The 20,071-nt window shown below is 37.8% G+C and overlaps 1 protein-coding gene across 1 annotated transcript in view; it reads left to right on the top strand.

Moving 5' to 3' along the window:
* Positions 1-3,421: 3,421 nt before the first annotated feature.
* Positions 3,422-20,071, top strand: part of DNAH8 (dynein axonemal heavy chain 8) — a gene marked incomplete at its 3' end in the record, with an annotated part of 249,573 nt that continues 232,923 nt past the window's right edge. Inside the window, exons 1-5 of the mRNA XM_079148326.1 lie at positions 3,422-3,547; positions 6,364-6,553; positions 7,256-7,419; positions 11,880-12,056; positions 15,730-15,843. Of these exons, the coding sequence (XP_079004452.1) occupies positions 3,437-3,547; positions 6,364-6,553; positions 7,256-7,419; positions 11,880-12,056; positions 15,730-15,843 (756 nt within the window). The 5' untranslated portion in view covers positions 3,422-3,436. The remainder of the gene's footprint in view (positions 3,548-6,363; positions 6,554-7,255; positions 7,420-11,879; positions 12,057-15,729; positions 15,844-20,071) is intronic.

The following is a 20,071-nucleotide window of genomic DNA, read 5'->3' as shown; positions in this document are numbered from 1 at the left end:
ATACATACTTCATACGTTGCTATAATGAAGTAAGGAGAAATCTCCCTATAGAAATCATGGCCCTCTGTTGGGGAACACACATTTTCATTGGAACTTAGTTGCATTTTCCTGGAACAAGTGGAGGCACATTGTCCATATGTTTTCTGGTGACTAGAAATGACCATGAAGCCACTCCAGAGCCCAGCAGCTGCCCCTGAGGTCCTGCTCCAGAGTCTTGTGCCTGCACAGCTGTCATTAGGGGTATCTGGTTTCCCCACTGTCCATTTTATGCCTAAATTAATTAACATGGAGTCAGGTTATTAAACCTGTGTTTTAATAAGTAGGTGTTTGGGCCATCCTTTTGGTCTTAGACTATTTATTTCTGAGGCCTGTGCCTTTAGCTTCAGTTTGTCCCTCCTATTATTTCTTTATCACTTTCCTCCTGTGCTGCCTTAGGCTAGGCCCCTATCTCATGCCTGCTCTAGTAATCCAGATTGAAAATTGATAATATCTCTTATCATATTTTCTCTCTGAAATTCCCATTACAGATTCCTGCCAAATCAGTCAGTCTTTTTTTTTTTTTTTGTCCTGCTTTTACTGGCTGGGTCTAAATCCCCCGTTCTCCAAAGCCCACTGTAATCTGGATGCACAGTACTTGCCTGTCTGATATATTCTTCCAGGTGTGAATTTGCTGCTCCCTTTAAGCCACTCTCCATTGCTTTCTGTACATGCCCAAGTCCTTTCTATGCCCCTTTCCCACTCTCCTGACCCTGCTTGCCTTTCTTCTCATAGGACCTTCTTTTCTCTGACCCTCCCTTAGATCACCTCGTGTATTCTCTTTCTCCATAGCCTTCCTGAGTGTTCCAACCCACATCCATCACTGTTCTCCAGACTCCTGTGTCATTTAAAGTTTGCATCATAAATACAGCATTTGACTGTTTTTTCTATTTCCCTCTAATTGTTTAATATACCTACAGTCAGCCCTCCATATCTGTGGTTCTGCACCTTGGTGTTGTTGTGTTTTATTTTGTGATGCTGGGGGTCGAACCCAGGGCCTTGCACTTGCTAAGCACGTACTCTACCACTGAGCGATGCCCCACTCTGGGTTCTGCGCCTTGGGTTCAAAAATTATATCTCTACTAAACATGTAGAGACTTTTTCCTTGTCATTATTCCCTAAACCATTAGTGTATCAACTATTTACATAGCATTGACACTGTATTGGGTATTATAAATAGTCTAGAGATGATTTCAAGTCTATGGGAGAGTGTGGGTAGGTTATGTGCAAAGTCTACACTATTTTATAAAAGAGACTTGAGCATCTGTGGATTTTGGTGTCCTTGGGGGCTCTAAGATACCAAAGGACAATCATAAGTACTGCTTCTCTAACAAAATAATGTAGACTCACAATTAGTGACCACATCTGTTTCTCATTGTTCTTATCCTGGTGGCCTGTATTTTTATAATTCCTTAAAAATTAAAACAATAGCTGAAAATTATAGAAAGATAAGAAAATATCTACAATTAGAAGAAAAATAAATCCTCTCCACAATCCTGCTTGGTTAGAGAAAGCACTGTTATCTCCTTGATGAATATTCCTCTGTAACTGCTTTAGCACATACCCAAATTTTACAAAAATGGCATCCAACTGTACATATTGTCTAGAGTGGCTTTTAAAATTTGATAACATTATCTTCTCCATGCCAATATATACACTTCTACAATTAAATTTTTTAATAGTTGCATTGTATTTCATGAGACTGATATTGCTGTAATTTTCAAAACAGATCTTCTGTTACAATTTAGTTGTTTACAAGTTTTGCTCCTTGAAATGATGCCTCAATGAATATTCATTGGAGCTAAATCTATGTGGATTAGGCAGACATTTTAGGAAGAAACCTCACAGGGGAAATTGCAAGATCAAGGGTAGACATATTTTTAATCATTATTTTTGTTACCTACAGAAGTGATTATTTATCAGTTTATTAAATATTTCACTACTTGTCTTTCTTATATGCATTTGTTAACATACAAATGCATATTATAATTTTAAAATGAATCACAGTAACACATTTTATTCTTGACTGGCTTTTTGCACTTGCCTGTATACCCTAGACATTTCCCATGTCATTACTTATTTCCCTCATTTGAACAAGCTGTATACAGTATTTCATTGTTCAGCTGCACTGCGATTTTTAGAAATCATTCCCCTCTTGGTGGTCACATCTGTCCCCTTTTTCAGGAAAGCTCAAGCTTGTCTTATCAGCAGAAACTGTGTCACATGGCTACTCAAGGGACTAGGGAACTGGGAAAGTAGTTTTCTCCCTGGGAGTGCACACATTGCTGAACAGGACAAAACAGGCTGTCTTAGCAAGGATAAAGGGGAGGATAAGCTGGGGTGGGGTGGGGTGCAATCTCTGAATGGGCGTTTGGGCTGTTAGGTTGCTACATACATATGGTATGTTCTTTGGTCTATGCAAGTAACAGAAATTGACTTCGGCCTATGCAATCAAAACCAGAAATTTTTTTGGTGTAGAAAGATGGTTCACATAATTTAGATCTAGTTGAATTACAATTAGGCCTTGGCAAGAATAAGAATAGAACATTTCCATGGGTTTCAGGGCAATTTCTTTAGTATTCCTCACCAGATTAATATCTCTCAAATCCCTGTTTTGCTTTGTGTGTCTCCCTCGAAGGTTTACATTCTTGCATTAGTCTAATTTTCACGCGCCTACCTCTGTAGGGCATTGGGATTGGTGTCCTCCAGAATCACAGAGCAGGAGGAACCCCTCCAAACCCAAAGGAAGAAACTGGGCAGATAAAACATTTTTGTGATTTTGTGATGGGTGTTTTGTATTTTTTTAAAAAAAATCCCATTTAAAGTTGGTTATTTTTGTAAATATTAGTTTTTTTTTTGCAAATTAATAGTAACTGGTCATCTGACAGAATTTCACATTTTAATATTTCTTTAAATTAAAGAATTATAATTACATGTTTAACTTTCATTGAAATCAGTTGAAGAAAGGATTTAATATAAGTTGGTTTCCATGAGTGTATTTAGTAGAGGAACTGGACCTTCCTGGGAGAGTCAGTGAAGGCTTCCTGAGATGGTGGCATTTCAGATGAGGTCTTAGAGATGAATAGGAGTTTGATCGGCAAAGGACTAGGGGTGGAATGGGGAAGAGTGTGTGTAAAGGCCCTGAGGTCAGGCCAAAAGGAGAAAAGTGTGGAGTTCAGGGAAAGGCACCAGAAGAGGCTGCAATTTAAGAATTGCAATTATTGACATTTTTTGATAGGACAAAAAAATATTGAAAATTTCTTACAATAAAATTAAACAATGGTATTAAGAACCTCACTAGGTTATTACACTTGATCAGTTATGTGATCATATGCTAAGTTCTTGACTTTTGTTTTCAGAATGTGGTCGAACTATTCCTGGAGTAACCAAAGGGTCAAAAATGATGAGATTATATATAGACAGCACTGCCCCAGATAGTCTAAAAGGACTGTGTATATTTTTTGTTCGCTGTAATAATGACGTGCCTATAAGTAGTAAAAATATTCATGAGGTATGTTGAAATTTTTCCTCTAAAGATATAGTTAAATATTGATATATTTTTATAGTCACATTTTGCTTTACTTTGCTCTCCTTTTCTATATATAGATCTGAATCAAGTTCCAAGAAAATAATATATTCATATATTTAAAGAAATAGAGGAATGAACTCCAATAGAGATTATGTTTGTCCTTCAATCTTGCTTTTAAAATGCTTGAAAATTCTGTTTCTTGTAGATGGTGTACAAATAAATTCTCTCCTACGTTCACTGGGATCACATTTTACTCTGTGTCACATAATTTTTAGTTACTTAACATCCCCAATGGTCAATATTTAAACTCTTTAATGTTGCAGAAGAGAGAATTGACTGAGAGCCTGGGTATTGACTAGGTAGACTAGCTAACCTAGTCTAGATATGGCAGGATACAGGAATGGAAGAAGTAAGAATTTTGGTTACCTAGACCCAAATTTGCCTCCAAGTTTTACCACTGAGCAGTGTATCCATTGGCAAGTTGCTCATCTTTTCTCTGAACTCAAGTCTCTACATTCTTAAATTGGGAATAAAAATACCCACCTTGAAGGACTATTATGAAACCAAGTAATATGTGAATTCTTATTATATTGTTGCCATACCAATGGCTCTTAACAATTACGAGTTCTCTTTATTTTTCTTAGATAGTTTTAATACCTTTTACAATGGGAAAGTTAACTGAAAGGCAATCTTAATTTTACTTCTTTTCTGTTTATGATGCAAGATTGCTTGACAAGAGGTTGTTTAGCTTGGGTTAGGATTCTAGGCTACAAATTATTTGCCCTCAATTCCTTGAAGATATTTCATTGCATCTTTTGTGGCTGATGTGACCTCCCCTGTTAGCATTATTCATAAGTAATCTTTTTCTTTCTGCTTTCCTCTTTGTCTTTGAAGTCCTGTATTTTCATTATGTTGTCTGTGTATATGGACGTTTCTTCGGTCATCTTCCATTTCACTAATTCTTTCTTCAACTTGTTCATGGTTTAGTCTGTTCTTTTATTTTTTGTGGTACTGGGGATCAACCACAGGGCCTTGTTCATGCTAGGCACATGCTCAACTACTGAGCCATGTCCCAGCCCTGTTCTTTTCTGCACTTTAGTCTGTGTTTTATCACAGTTATATGTGCACTTAGTTTACAAAAAGGAAGAGGTTCATGAGCCTTGCTGTGCAAAACTGACCTATGTGCCCCTCTCTAGAAGCAACTCTTAAACTCTTTCAGCAGGTTCTTTTGTTTACCTCCTATCCCTAAATAATTTGCTCTGACAGTTTAGACATTATCTGTGAACTTTTCTTTCTCTGTTTCTCTCTTCTTGGTATTGGGGATTATATCCAGAGGTACTTTACCACTAAGCCACATCCCCCGTCCTTTTTATTTTTTATTTTGAGTCAGGGTCTCACTAAGTTGCTTAGGGCCTTACTAAATTAATGAGGCTGGCCTTGTTTTTGATCCTCTTGCCTCAGCCTCCAGAGCCACTGTGATTACAGGTGTGCACCATCATGCCCAGCTCTCTATGGACTTTTCTTTCTGTAGGAGATGGGGAGTTAGCTCCTTTTTGCCCTCCGTCCCTCTCCCTTTTTTCCCCATTCCTTCATTCTTCTAACAGTTATATTTTATGCTGCACAGCCACAGCTGAAAGATGTAGTGTACTAGTGGTTCTCAAAGGTACCCAAGACATTTTCAGTGGGTCTGTGAACCATTTTTTCATCATAACACTCTATTTGCCCCTTTTACAGTGTAGACATTTGGTGGTGCAGAAGCAAGGGTGCAAAAAACTGCTGCCACCTTAGCAAGAGCCAAGATAATGATATCAAACTATGATAGTAGTCATTATATTTTTCATTGCTATCATATTGGTTCATTTTTGTTACTACAATAAATTACCCAAGGCAACTAAATTATAAAGAGATAAGGTTTATTTAGCTCACAGTTTTGGAGGTTCAAGTTCAGTGTTGGGCAGCCCCATTGTTTGGCCCTCTGGTGAGGGTGCCAGATGGCAGAAGCAAGAGTGCATGTTGGAGCAAAGCAATCCTGTTTCAAGTTAAAATGCAGAGGGGGCGGGGAGGACAGGTTGGGTCCCATAATCCCTTCTGAGGGCATGGCCTCAGTGACCTGAGGACCTTCCTCTAGGCCCCATCTCTCAAAAGTTCTACCACCTCCCAGTAGCACCACTCTGGGGGCCAAGGCCTTAACACATGGACCTTTGCGGGGCATTCCCCATATTTAGACCATAGCAGTCACCACCTCACAGTTAAAAAAACAAGTAGCCAATTTCCAGGGGGTCCTGTATGAACTTTTTAATCTTCATTTATTGGTTTGGGAGTTCCAGCTCATTTAATTCATATTAATTGAGATGTCACACTCTTGGGTGGTGGGTTTTTGGTTTCTGGACTTTTGTTTCTGTGCTCAATAATTTTTTTCCTCCAAAAATCTGGGCAGAGGGCTGTTTTCGTTGCCGTCTCCTGGCTGGGTAGAGCTTTCACGGCCCCTTTCAGGAGGACTTCCTTGCACAGGAGGCTCGGTTGCATCCCCGTCACCTTGCACAGGTCTGGCCCGAAGCTCCCTCCCCAGACAGAACCGAGAGCACCAAGGACAGCATCTCTATGAAGAGCTAACTTGTGAATGGTCAGAACCGGGCAGGGTCTAAGTTTGTTGGTTTTAGAACTCTAATGTTCATAACCACGTATACTTTCCTAATAGTTTGCAAATTGTCTTGTGTATTGCAGTGAGAAATAGATTGTGATATTTGGTTTTTTAATGGAATTAGCACATAACATAGCATTTGAACACCCCCTTTCAGGAAGTGCTGTTTACTGTTTTGGATGCATCGGACGGACTCTTGAATGGGATCAAGAGTATGTTGTCAAGTATATTTCTACCAGCTATTCTTGCCACAAACAACTGGGGTGCTTTAAACCAGTCCAAGCAGGGGGAATCTGAAAAACACATTTTCACTGAAACCATCAATAGGTACCTTTCGTTTTTAGATGGTAAGTATAAAAATTTAATGTTTTGTTAACTACTGAAAATGAATAAATTATGTTGTAAAAAAAGCATTCATGAAAAAGTTTCCATCTTGAAAGAAGATGTTAACAAAGTTAGTATGAGACCTAGAGGTAAGATATGAAATCATAAAAATTCCTAATTTTCAGGGATCTTTGAAGGAATACATATTCTTTTTTATTTTTCATGATAGTAGGAGGAATATCTTGTAATACTCTTTTTTTTTTTTGGTACCAGGGATTGATCTCAGGGGCACTTAACAATTGAGCTACATCCCCAGCCCTTTTTTGTATTTTATTTAGAGACAAGGTCTCACTGAGTTGCTTAGGGCCTTGATAAGTTGTTGAGACTGGCTTTGAACTTGCAGTTCTCCTGCCTCAACCTCCTGAGCTGCTAGGATTACAGGCATGTGCCACCATACCCAGCTCTTGATATATTTTTAATAAAAACTTTCAGCATATTTAAAAATATGTGCTTTATTATGAAATCTTTAAATGTATATTTCTATCACTTAATATTATAAAATATATACTTATTAGCAAATCAGGTCATAATCTAATGATCAATTAGAAATATATTTCTATAAAGTATGAGATCTTTAACATTTCAGCAATTATAACTTGAAGGCACATATTGATGCTTAAGAAGACATTAAGCACTTCTTTTCAATATTATTTTTCCCCCGTTAGGTGCCAGAATAAGTATTGAGGGGACAGTGATGTTAAAGAAGATAGACAACATTGATTTTTCCAAACTGCATACCTTTGAAGAAGTGACAGCTGCAGCTAGCAATTCGGAAACTGTCCGTCAGCTAGAGGAGGTGCTGATGATATGGTACAAACAGATCGAACAGGTAGTTGGCTCAAGTAATTCCACCTTGAGTTGCAGTTCACCTACGCCCTAGCCATGTTGCATTTTGTCCCTAAGAGGAAAGGGAAGAGGAGCCTTAAACTTCCTTTCAGATTCTATTCTGAAACAGCCTGATGTTGGCTCTGGAGCAAAATCATTGTTCTTTGTGGATCACTTAAAATCAATTTAAGCTATTTTTTTAAGGAGGAAACCATGAAGCTATGCATTGAGAATGAAATCAAGAGGGAGAGCCAGCATCTATCCCCAACAATTGGTTTATTGTTTATACTCTTCACGAAAGAGAGAGGGAAAGGACACAAATGAAGAGCCACAGTACTAGACACTAAATAAATACCTCTTTGTTGAATAATAGAGTCTCCCGTGTTGTCAAAGAGGTTCAGACTAGGCTTGCTCATATGAGTGTTAGTGTCAGATCTGCAGTTCTCTGGTAAAAAATAAAAATTTCTCTTTCCATAAGAAAAGCAGTAGTAGGAGTAGAATGTATATTAAAATTATGAGAAGCTTGAACTCACACTGCAAATAATGCAAAACCAAAACAGAAAATCCAAACAATAACAACAAAAACCAAAAACGAAAATGAATCCAGATATCCTGCAATTCCCCTAAACTGGAAGAGGACCAGGAGCTGACTCAGTTCTGTGGTTCATAAGCACAGTGGAGAAGAAAACCTTTAGGTAAGTGAGTAGAGAAAGCAGGAGGTGGAAGAAAGCATTTCTAGTTTGACCCTTTTTAGAACTGAGCAGAAGGTGCAGTTGGGGTAGCAACACCTGGAGGGCTTTGGAAGTTCCGTAGGAGAGTCTTGAGCATTGACCCCAAGGGCTCGCCCCAGAATTTGCTTCCAGGTGTCCCTAGGTTGACACAGGTAGTTGCCTACCAGAGAACCTCTGCAGTGGTCTCCTGCACTACTGGAGGAGACTCAGTGCCTGGTGTGGCCTGGCTTCTTGGTTTGTAGACAGCAGGCTCCTTATTGTCACCTCACATGCAGGAGGGCAGAACCATCACGACTGAAGCACTTCCCAAGGTCCCCACTTCCACAGACTTTCACATTGGGGATTAGGCTTCAGTAGGTGAGTGTTGGGGGCATACGCATTCAATCCATAGCAATATCTTAGGAATAATTTTATAACCCCCACCCCATTTAACATTTTCTTTCATTCATTCATGTTAGTACAAGTGAGTTGAATTCTCTCACTAAACTGCTGTCTAGTATTCTCTATGAATAAATCTTGGATGTTTTATATAGACTTTCAGATATATAGGAGACATTTAAATGCTCTCTCTCAGTATTTAAGGAGGTAGAGAAGTTTATTCAACCATTTCCCCAGGAGAGAGATTGTTTCTACTCTTCCTGTTACAAACAACAATAATGCATACCCAGATAATACCTTTGTTCAGGGCTTCTTTAGACACGTTCAGGAGTTTCTCAGGGGGATTGCTGGGAACATTTGCGGATAGATCATATATATAGTCCATACTGGGGACTGAGCACTAGAGTACTTTATAACTGAGCTATAGCCTCAGCCCTATTCATTTTTTATTTTGAGACAAGGTCTCGCTAGGTTGCTGAGACTGACTTGAACTTGTGATCTTCCTGCTTCAGCCTCCTGAGTAGCTGGGATCACAGGCATGGGCCATTGCACCAGGCTTAATTTATATTTTTTTACAGAAGCATATGAGCATTTTCATTTCTTCAAAGCTTTGATTACATCTGGGGTTGTCAGGTTTTTAACTGTTGCTGGTATATTGAATGTGAGATGGCATCTTGACTGACTTTGCATTACCCTGAATGCTGATGACATTGAGCATGTTTAATGACTATTGAGGCTTCTTCTTTGTCGAATGACCTGTTCATATCCTTTGCTCAGTTTTCTTTTGGATTGCGTGATGTTATCTTATTGACGTGTTGGAGTTTAAGAAATTTCTTCCAACGATTGATCCTTGGTTGGCCCTCACTATGCCACGTTTTTCATTTGGTGTGGTGTCTTTAGAAACGTGGAAGTTTAGCCAGGCATGGTGGCACACGCCTGTAATCCCAGTGGCTCTGGAGGTGGAGACAGGAGGATCAGGAGTTCAAAGCCAGCCTCAGCAAAAGCAAGGTGCTAAGAAACTCAGGGAGACCCTGTCTCTAAATAAAATACAAAATAGGGCTGAGGATGTGCTTAGTGGTTGAATGCCTGGTACCCACCAAAAAAAAAAAAAAAAAAAGGAAATGTGGAGCTTTTAAATTTTAAATTTTAATAGTTAACTGTATTAATTACAAATGGTAATTCAGTCTCAATTTAGCTACCTCCAGTGACTAGGAACTTCTACTTTTTGTGTTTTACTTAGGAAGCCCTTTCCTAGTCTAGTTCAATGAAGATTTTCTCCTAAATTATTTATTTAAATAATGAAATGTAACACAAAAAGAATATGGTAAAAGTAACAAATTGTTGTAAAAGGACCTCCTGTGTAAACTTTGCTCAGGTTAAGAAAGAGAACATTCTACTGGGTAATCCCAACCTCTTGGGAGGCTGAAGCAAGAGGATTGTAAGCTTGAGGCCAGCCTAGGCAATGGGGAGAAAGAAATAGAATATTTCCAACACCTTGTCTTCCTCTTCCCGGTTTTAAATACCTTTTTTCCCCCATTGTGACTATATCTTGATAGTTATGATATTCAATTCTCTGCTTTTCTTTATAGTATTACCCTTTGTATAGAAGTTTAACCATCTTATCTTATTTTATATTTTGTAATGTTGGGAATAGAACCCCGGGTCTTGTACTTATGAATCAAGTTTTCTACCACTGAGTTACATCTGTAGCCCTTACCATTTTATTTCTGACATTCAGGCTTTTAGTCTATCTGGAGTTATTTTTATGTGTGTGCATGTGTGCATGATGTGAAGTAGGAATCCAATTTTGACTTTTTCCATATAGTTAGCCAACCATCCCAATTTAACATCCTCTGTTAAATTGCTTATTTAACAGTCCATTCTTTCCTTAAAGATGTATAATATGTCAAAATACACTCAACTGTCATATATATCTAAAACGAACAAGTAAAAAAATTTTAAAAGTTTTGTAATATTACCTGTCATATATTGTTTTTATTATTTTTATTTTTATTGGTGCATTATAATTATACACATAGTGGATCTTTTGTTATGTTTTTGTACACGCACACAGTGTAACGATATAATTTGGTCAGTTTCATTCTATATCAAGGTTTTAGGGTCCTTTGCCTGCCCCACTGGCTTACTTGTTTTGTATTCTCATGCCATGCTGCTTTAACTTCTGTAGCTTTGACTAAATCAACACCTTACATGTCAAGTTTGTGTTTATTTAAAAATACTTTTAGCTATAGATGGACACAATACATTTATTTTATTTATTTTTGTGTGGTGCTGAGAATTGAACCCAGTGCCTCACATGTGCAAGGCAAGTGCTCTACCACTGAGCCACAACTCCAGCACAGGTTTGTGTTTTTTAATTCAAAATTGCATTGATTGTATCTGGCAAATTGTACTTCCCAATTTGAAGATTGGTTTGTCAAGTACCATGAACAATTGTTGAGATTTTGATTGGAAGTTCATTGAACGTATATATTCCTTTAGAGAAAATTGGCTTCTTTATATTATTGAATTTTTCTATCCATGAGCATGTCTCTCATTTATTTAGGTCTTTTTAAAATGTACTTAATGTAGTGTTTTTATTGTCCCTGAAAGGTCTTACACATTTTTTTATTAGATTAATTTCTGATTATCACTGCTATTATTTGCTGTTGCAGATAGTATCTTTTTAGAAATTACATTTCAGATTGTTAGATGGCTTATAAAACAGTGCTACTGATTTTTATGTTGAGGTCCAGGAACCTTACTGAATTGTTCATTTTTAATAATTGTTAAGGTTTACAGTTAATAATCTTAAATTTTAAATAGATGGCCAACCATATCAACTTGATTATGCCCTTTTAAAAACTTTCCAATCTATAATGCCTTTTGTGTTTGCCTACCTTGCTCTGGGACTTCTTTTACCAGGTAGAATATAAGTGGGTGGTGATGGTGGCAAACTTGTCCTGCCTTTGGTTTTAAAGTCATAATGTTCTACAATTTCACCTTTAAGTATGATGTTTCCTGGAGTTTTTGATGGATAGATACTACTTATCAAGTTCCTTTCTCTTCTGTTTACCAAGTTTTAAGACATTATTCATCATTACTATTATTTATACTTTTGGTTTTCTTTCAGAAGATTCAGTGAGATTTTAGCCAAGAAGAATATATCCTCTAGGGCTGTAGCTCAGTGATAGAGCACTTGCCTAGCGTGTGTGAGGCACTGGGGTCAATCCTTAGCACCACATCAAAATAAACAAATAAAATTAAGGCATTTTGTCCATATACAACTCCAAAACTTTTTTTAAAAAAAGAATATATCCTTTCTATATTCCATATATATATATTTAAATTGCAGGTGCTTATTGAGAGTGAGCAGATGAGAAAAGAAGCTGATGACTCAGGTCCACTCACTGAGCTGGAACACTGGAAACGGATGTCAGCCAAGTTCAACTATATCATTGAGCAGATTAAAGGGTCAAGTTGTAAAGCTGTCATCAATGTGCTGACTGTTGCACACTCCAAACTGTTAAAGGTAAAAGACCTTTTGTTTTCCATTTTGGTATAATTCAGAACAACTGAATAGAAAATTACCTTAATCATACTGCTTCTTTTAAAAAGAATTCAAAGCAAGGCATAACATTTGTACATTTTGATGGGGTACATTATGGTAATTCAATACATGTATATAATGTGTAGTAATCAAGTCAAGATAATAAACATTTCCATCACTTCCAACATTAATCATTTTTATGTACTAAGAATTTTCTACTCTTCTAGTCATTTTGAAGTATAGCATTATTTTAATCAATAGTTACCCTACTGTGCTAGAAAAACCAGAAGTGATTTCTCCCGTCTGTACTTTGGTACCTCTTATTGGCCCTTTTCCCATCCTCTTTCCTTGCCATTCCATTCTTCTACCAGATCAAAGTCCTTCTTAACATAATGTGCTGGAATCATATATTTAGAAGTGTTAAACTTTGAGTAAAGCTTTCTCATGTACCACAATAATTTCCATCAGATGAAATGAAGATATATTTCTCTCTCTCTCTATTAGGTACTGGGGATTGAACTCAGGGTACTTGACCACTGAGCCACATCCCCAGCCCTCTTTTGCATTTTACTTAGAGACAGGGTCTCACTTAGTTGCTTAGTGCCTCAAGATTGCTGAGGCTGGCTTTGAACTCTCAATCCTCTTGCCTTAGCCCCTGGAGCCACTGGGATTACAGGTGTGCACTACTGCACCTGACTTATTTCTCAATATTTTGTGCACCAGTTTTGACAATGCTACCTATGGAGTGATTGACATAAAAAAAATGATCATTTTTCCTTTAAAAATAGTTTTACAGCTGGGCATGGTGGTCTCAAAAATAAAAAGGGCGGGGGATAGAGCTAAGTGGTTAAGCACCCCTAGGTTCAATCCCCAGTGCTACAAAAATTAATTATGTAATTTCTAATTTTTAAATTAAGTGTCATACCATATTATTCTCTAATTACCATGCTACCACACACCCCAGTAGTAAATCTTGGAAATTTATGCCTGCTAGATCAACTATATAATTTTTCCAAAATGTTCATGTATCAGATTTAATCTGATCATTTCTTGTAAACAAGTTTTTCTTCCTCTGTTTCCTTCCCTCCTTATCTCCTCCCTCCCTCCCTTTCTCCCTCCTCCTTCCTTTTTGCAGCAACATTCACATACTGTTCATCATTTGATGTGTACAATTTGGTGTTTTTTAATGTATTCACAGAGTTGTGCAACCACGATCAATTTTGGGGCATTTTTATCACCTTTAAAAGAAACTCCTGGGGCTTGGAATATAGCTCAGTTGGTAGAGTGCTTGCTTGCTTTGTATGCTCAAGGCCCTGGGTTCAATCCCCAGCAACACACACACACACACACACACACACACACACACAGAAACTCCATACCCTTCACCTGTCACCTCCCCATCTTTAACCTCTGGCTCCCAGTCCTAAGTGACTGCTAATCTACTTTGTGTCTATACAAATGTCCCTACACTGGACATGTCAGGATTCATAAAATATATAGCCTTTCTTTACTGACTTCTTTCACTGAGGGTTTTCAAGATTAATCCATGTTGTAGAATGTATTAGTATTTCTTTCCTTTTCATGGCTGAGTAATATTCTGATGTATGGACAGTACTGCATTTTGTTTATCAGTTTGAACATTTGAGTTGTTTCCATTTTTCAGCTGTTATGAATAATGCTTCTGAAAATTCATGCACAACTTTTTGTGTGGACATATTTTGTCATTTCTCTTGGTTATATACCTAGGGATAGAATTTCTGGGTCAAATGGCAACTCTGTCATTTTAGGAAAATGATTTCTTTTCTATGTGTATTTAAAAGTTGCTTTAATTAAACATTTTTATATATACATGTGCAAATATTTCCCTAGGGTAGACCCTCAACTTCTTCAATATTTATTATCAGTTAAAAACTTCCTTTTTAAAGCTGATTGTGGTGGCCCATGCCTTTCATTGGGAGGCTGAGTTAAGTTCAAGGCCAGCCTGGGTAAGTTGGAGGTGATGTGGCCTTCTTTGGGTCTGATTGAGAGTACATGATATCCTTGTGTCTTATTACTGGTGATTGAACCTTGACATTTGGTTAAAGTGGGGTGTGACATGTTTGTATACTGTACATCTATTATATTTGGGGGGGGATAACTTGAATCTATATAAATATCTTTCCTGGGCAAATCTTGCCTGCAGTAATTATTACTGTGGTATGCTCTTGGTGATTTTCCAGTTCTCTCATTCTATCCACATTCATTGATTAGAATTTTTATACAAGAAGTTGTTTTTCCTCTCCTTTATTTATTTGATTTTTTTTATATTAATATAGTATAATGGCTGGGTGTGGTGGCACACACCTGTAATCTCAGCTTCAGGAGGCTGAGGCAGGGAGATTGCAACTTTGAGGCCAGCCTGGGCAACTTATTGAGGCCCTATCTCAAAATAAAATTTAAAAAGGGGCAGGGGTGTGACCAGTAGTATAATATGTGTAGCATGTTCAAGGCCTTGGGTTCAATCTCCAGTGCCAAAGGATATTTATTTCTTGTTTTTAGGTTATCATTTAATACTATCATTATTTATTTTGTTGTTCAAATTGCTCCAGTTGTGACCATTGGGAAGCCTTTCAGGTTGGTTCCTATGTCCTTATCTGTTCCCTGTGGAATAGGTAGGTTGGCTCCATACCTAGTCCCCTACCGGTTTCTTGGAACGCCTTCTCAAGGCGCATGCTTTGTATTCTTTGAGGTTTCATTATGCAAAACTACACCATGCAAGTGGAGATTACAGGAAGAGATTTTTTGTCTTAGAGTGTTTAGTATTTCTCTAACAGAATATTGGGTGATTTATAAAGGAAGGAGGTTTATTTAGTTCACTGTTTGGAAGGTTGTAAGTCCAAGATCAGGCAATCCCATCTATTTGGTCTCTAGTAAGGTCCTTCTGGCTGTATCATATTATGGTGGATGGCATCAAGAAAGGAGCATGTGTAAGCGACAAGTAGCCCTTGTGAAGGGGAATTCAGGGGAGCCGATAGGCTCTCTTACAATAATCTGATCTTGTAAATACTAACATAGTCTCATGACAGCTAGAATTTTTGCCAGACAACATTAATGCATTTTAAAGACCTAGTCACCTTTCTTAAAGGCCCCACCACCTCAACACTATTACATTTGAGAATGAAGCTTCAACAGGAGTTTTGAACTCCTGTTGAAACCATATTCAAACCATAGCAGATTTCTTCTCAAAAAAAAAAAAAGCGGGGGGGGGGACTTTTTTATTTTTGTATTTAGAGTTGACTAAGCAGAAGTTATTTGATAATCCTTGAATATGTTGATTTCACATTGAGTTCACTTTGCTGATAACAAATATTTTCTTGGAATAATGTTCTGGTAATGACTCATTCTGGGAAGATCCAGAGCAATGTAATGTTACAGATAACTAGCCCAGAAAAGGGCATTAATTACAAAGGGTATGTTTCTTCAGGTTTAGCAAATCATTTAAGATATTTATAATAATGTAAATACTATAAGGGAAAGCTATATTAATCAAACTTAATTATCTACTATTTTAGTATATGTTTGATTAGGAAGACAGCTTAATTTTTTTGAATAAACTATGGCATACTGATATATTTGGATTTTTAATGGAATTCTTACACATTTTTTTCCTCCTTAGAATTGGCGTGATTTGGATGCAAGAATCACAGATACAGCAAACGAATCAAAAGATAATGTTAGATATTTGTATACTCTGGAAAAAGTATGTCAGCCTCTCTATAACTATGACCTGGTAAGTATGCTTTTAAAAGTGCAGTTTTAAAAACTGACTTGTATAATTAATGCACTTTAAAACAACTTCAGTATGCATGTATTGGGAAAAACATTCACTGTCAAAAGGTTATTTAAAAGAAATATTTTCCTACTCTATATTTGTAATGAATTATAAACTGTATTTAATATTTTAACCCACATATAAGTATATAGCGTTATTGTAAGCATGACTTCACTTAAACAGTCATACTTACAACTTACATTTTAAACAAGATGAATATATTACTTATCTAATGCTGCATAACAAATTACCCCAGAACAGAGTGGCTTACAGCAGTGAGCATTCAGTATGTCACAGTTTCTGTGGACCAGGAGTCCAGGTACAGTATAACTGAGTGCCTCTGCTTCAGGGTCTCTCATGAAGTTTCAGGCAGGCTTTTGACTGGGGCTGCAGCCTCCTCATAAGGGGAGGCTGACTGGGGAGGGTTCGTACCTAAGCTCACTCACATAGTTGTTGACAGATCTTAGCCCCTATCCAGGTGAACAGAATTCTTCATAGTATAGTTGTTTCCCCCAGGGAAAGTGATTCCAGAGTGAGCGAGACGTTAGATTCAACTTAGAAGCTACCATCTTTTTGTAACCTAAACTTGAAAGTGACATCTCACTGTTTCTCTTGTGTTGTGTTGGTTAGGAGCAAGTCAGTAAGTCTGGTCCACACTTTAGGGAAGGGATTATACAAGGGTATGAATACCATGAGGGGGAACATAATTGGGGAGTTCTTAGAGGTTGTACATCATGATAGATATTTATCAGTTTACAGAGTAGCAAACCAAAGCTCATCATGTCCAGGTGACTTTGCCTGTATTGCTTAGCCAATCAGTGATTCAGGACAGCCCCATCTGCTGTTTCTAGTCTACTTTTCCCATCATATTTCTATAGAGTTCCTTTGAAGAATATATTAGCACTGTTCTTTGCAATAGTTACTATTAGTTTTCTTTTTTCTTTTTTTTTTTTTTTTTGGTACCAGGGATTGAACCCAGAGGTGCTTAACCACTGAGCCACATCCCCAACCCTTTTTTATATTTAATTTAGAGACAGGGTTTCGCCAAGTTGCTTAGGGCCTTGCTAAATTGCCAAGGCTGGCTTTGAACTTGGGACCCTCCTGCCTCAGCCTCCTGAGTTACTGCGACTACAGGCATGTGCCACTGTGCCAGGCTTCTTAATATTTCACATGTATGATGAAAATTACAGAAAAACCTCTACCTCTTCTTTAGATATAAATGGGAAATCAAAGAAACTAGTATTTGTTGAGAATGTAGGACGGTGTTTTCCAATCTTTGTCACCTCTTTTGTGAATCACTTCTAGGCAGGAAGGCAGCCCAGACAGTTGTATTTTTAAAGATGCTCATGGGCTCGAGAACCCCCAACCTTTTGTTCAAGGCATCGTGCTGTGTGCTTCAAATATGTACACAACAACCCACATTTTAAAGATTAGGAAACTGAGTTTGAGTGTCTCTGTAATTGATGGAACCAAACTTGGGGCTGTTTTCTTGGGCATTCTGAGCTGTATTTTCTCTCTAGTCTCCATGCTGCTGCTTGGTATTCTCTAAGTTAAAATGCTTTCCATATAGTTTATATTAGTGTCCAAATTCTGAGTTCAGCATTCTCCATTCTGATTTCTGAAGAGATGGGTTAGACCTTCCACATAGGTGGCAGTGCCAGTCACATGGTTGGTTGACCAAACTTGGGTAAATGGCTGAAATATTTCACTTAGATCTGGGTAAGAGGGAGGTTCAAGTCCTAAGAGGGCATCAGAAAATGAGAAGTTTATGTGGGATAGGGGGGGAGAAAGTGGGCTGGGAGTCCTGGGCAGGCGTAGTTCTTACTTCTTTGTGGGAATCCATTATCCATCAGGGACCCCAAGAGGGAGGTTAGGAAGACACATCAGAGGCAGAGTCTTTTAACTGGTGTCATAAAGAGATGATGAACTTAATTCACTTAGTGTTGTTATTTGCAGAAAATTATGACTTTTTTAAACTTCACTCGCTGCTCACTTCTACCCCTGATACCAGCAACTGGAGTTCTGTTGGGAAGCTTTTCAAAATTTGTTTCATATGAAAACACTGGTATCCTCTTGGATGATTCTGTATATGAGACCATGAGTAAAGGAAACCGAACTGTGTGGTGTTAGAGAAATAGAGCTGTGTCTTGATTCACTCAGCAGCTCAAAGACTCCGTTCTCTAACTTTACAACCTGAATAAAAGAAATACTGCCAAAAAAAAAAGTCAAAGAAAAATTAGAGTTATTACTTTCACAAGCATTCGAGGTTATTCAGAAGAGTTGAGGGTTCAAATATGAAATGCACACACACACGAAGCTTACTCTGTGAATGCCTATAAGTAGTCCTTGATATAAAAAATAATAGATGTAGTGAATAGAATAAAATCTTAGCATATTCAATCTAATGATGGTTATAGTTGGTCATTATACTGTTCTTTGTACTTTTTAAAAAATATATATATTCAGGGCTTTTCATTGTAAAAAGTAAACTTAGAAGAAAGATACAGTGCTTTTTATTGTTGTCAAGAGCTCTGAATTTTGAGGTATGCTGATTTCAACTTCTTAATGCTGAAGACATTTAAATTTATATAATTTTAAAATTGTTTAGTTCATCCTAGTAATTTACACTTTGTTCGCCTGTTCTTGTCATGGAAGTGCCTTATTATTATTATTTTGTTGTTGTTGAGCTTTTTACTGTTGCTGAGGTAGGAAGATTTCAGGCCTTACCTTTTGAAATGACAGCAGTGTTAGAAGTAGTGAGTCATGTGATTGCTTCCCACGCATATACCCACTATCGCTATAGTTTCAAAATTTCTTTTTTCCTTTCATTTCTTTACTGTCATTGAAAGCAACCATCAATTGCTCTTTAGCTTGTAATTGTGATTTGGGTTGAAAAAGTGCAAAGGATTCCTGCTTCTGTTTCTGGGTCACAAATTTTATGTGCACTTAATGTTTATCATCCTGGTGTTGTGCTTTAGGTGGATTTACTGTTATATGGTTCACATATAAAAATGTCTGAACACTGTATCTGGATAGGAGGAATTTTGCATTCAGGGAGCAATTATAAATAATGGTGTTTAGCTAGGTGTGGTGGTGGTGCATGCTTGTAATCTCAGTGGCTCAAGAGGCCAAGGCGGAAGGATCCCGAGTTCAAGGCTAGTCTCAGCAACTTAGTGAGGCCCTAAGCAACTTAGCTAGACTCTGTCTCAAAATAAAACATAAGAAGGCTGGATGCCGGGACACATACCTGTAATCCTAGCAACTCAGGAGGCTGAGGCAGTAGAATCCCAAGTTCAAAGCCAGCCTCAGCAACTGAGTGAGGCCCTAAGCAAGCAACTTATTTGGTGAGACCCTGTCTCAAAAAAAAAAAAAAAAAAAAAAAAAAAGACAGGTTGGGAATGAGGCCCAGGTTTTGAGCATCCCTGGATTCAATCCCTGGTAACAAAAACAAAATGAAACAAAAAAACAAACAAAAAAAAAAAACCACCCTCAAAAGAACAGGCAACAAAAGCAAAAAAGACAAATGAATTATAGTAAACTAAAAAATTTCTGCACAATGAAAGAAGCAATCATCCTAAAGAAGAGACAACCTGCAAAATTGGAGACAATATTTGCAAACTATTCATCCAACAAGGGATTCATATCCAGATTGTGTAAGGAACGCAACAGCAAAAAACTCTAATAATCTGATCAAAAAATGGGTGAAAGACCTGAATAGACATTTCTCAAAAGGAGACATACAATCAGTGAAGTTATAGGTCTGATGAAATCAAACCCATCTTAAATGATCCTGTCAGCATATTAAGATGATGCATGAAGCTCCCAGGTTAGTGCCTGGCACATGGGAGCACCCAGTGTTGTTGTAGACAGCTTTTTCACTGCTGTGATGAAGGGACCTTACCAGAATAATTGTAGAGGAGGAAAAGTTTATTTGGGGGCTCATGGTTTCAGAGGTCTCAGTCCATAGACAGCGGACTCCATTCGTCAGGGCTCGAGGTGAGGCAGAGTGTCATGGTGGAAGAGTGTGGTGGAAGGAAGCAGCTCTCATGATGGTCAGAAAGCAGAGAGAGAGAGAGATTCCACTTGCCAGATACAAATATATACCCAAAGCCACGTCCCCATTGCCCACTTCCACCAGCCGCACCCCACCTGCCGTCAGTTCCTACTCAGTCCCATCTGGTGATTA

Source organism: Sciurus vulgaris, assembly GCF_902686455.1.
Source record: "Sciurus vulgaris genome assembly, chromosome: 7".
NCBI lineage: Eukaryota > Metazoa > Chordata > Mammalia > Rodentia > Sciuridae > Sciurus > Sciurus vulgaris.
The sequence above is the reverse complement of the archived record's forward strand: the minus strand, read 5'-3'. Positions and strand labels throughout refer to the sequence as shown.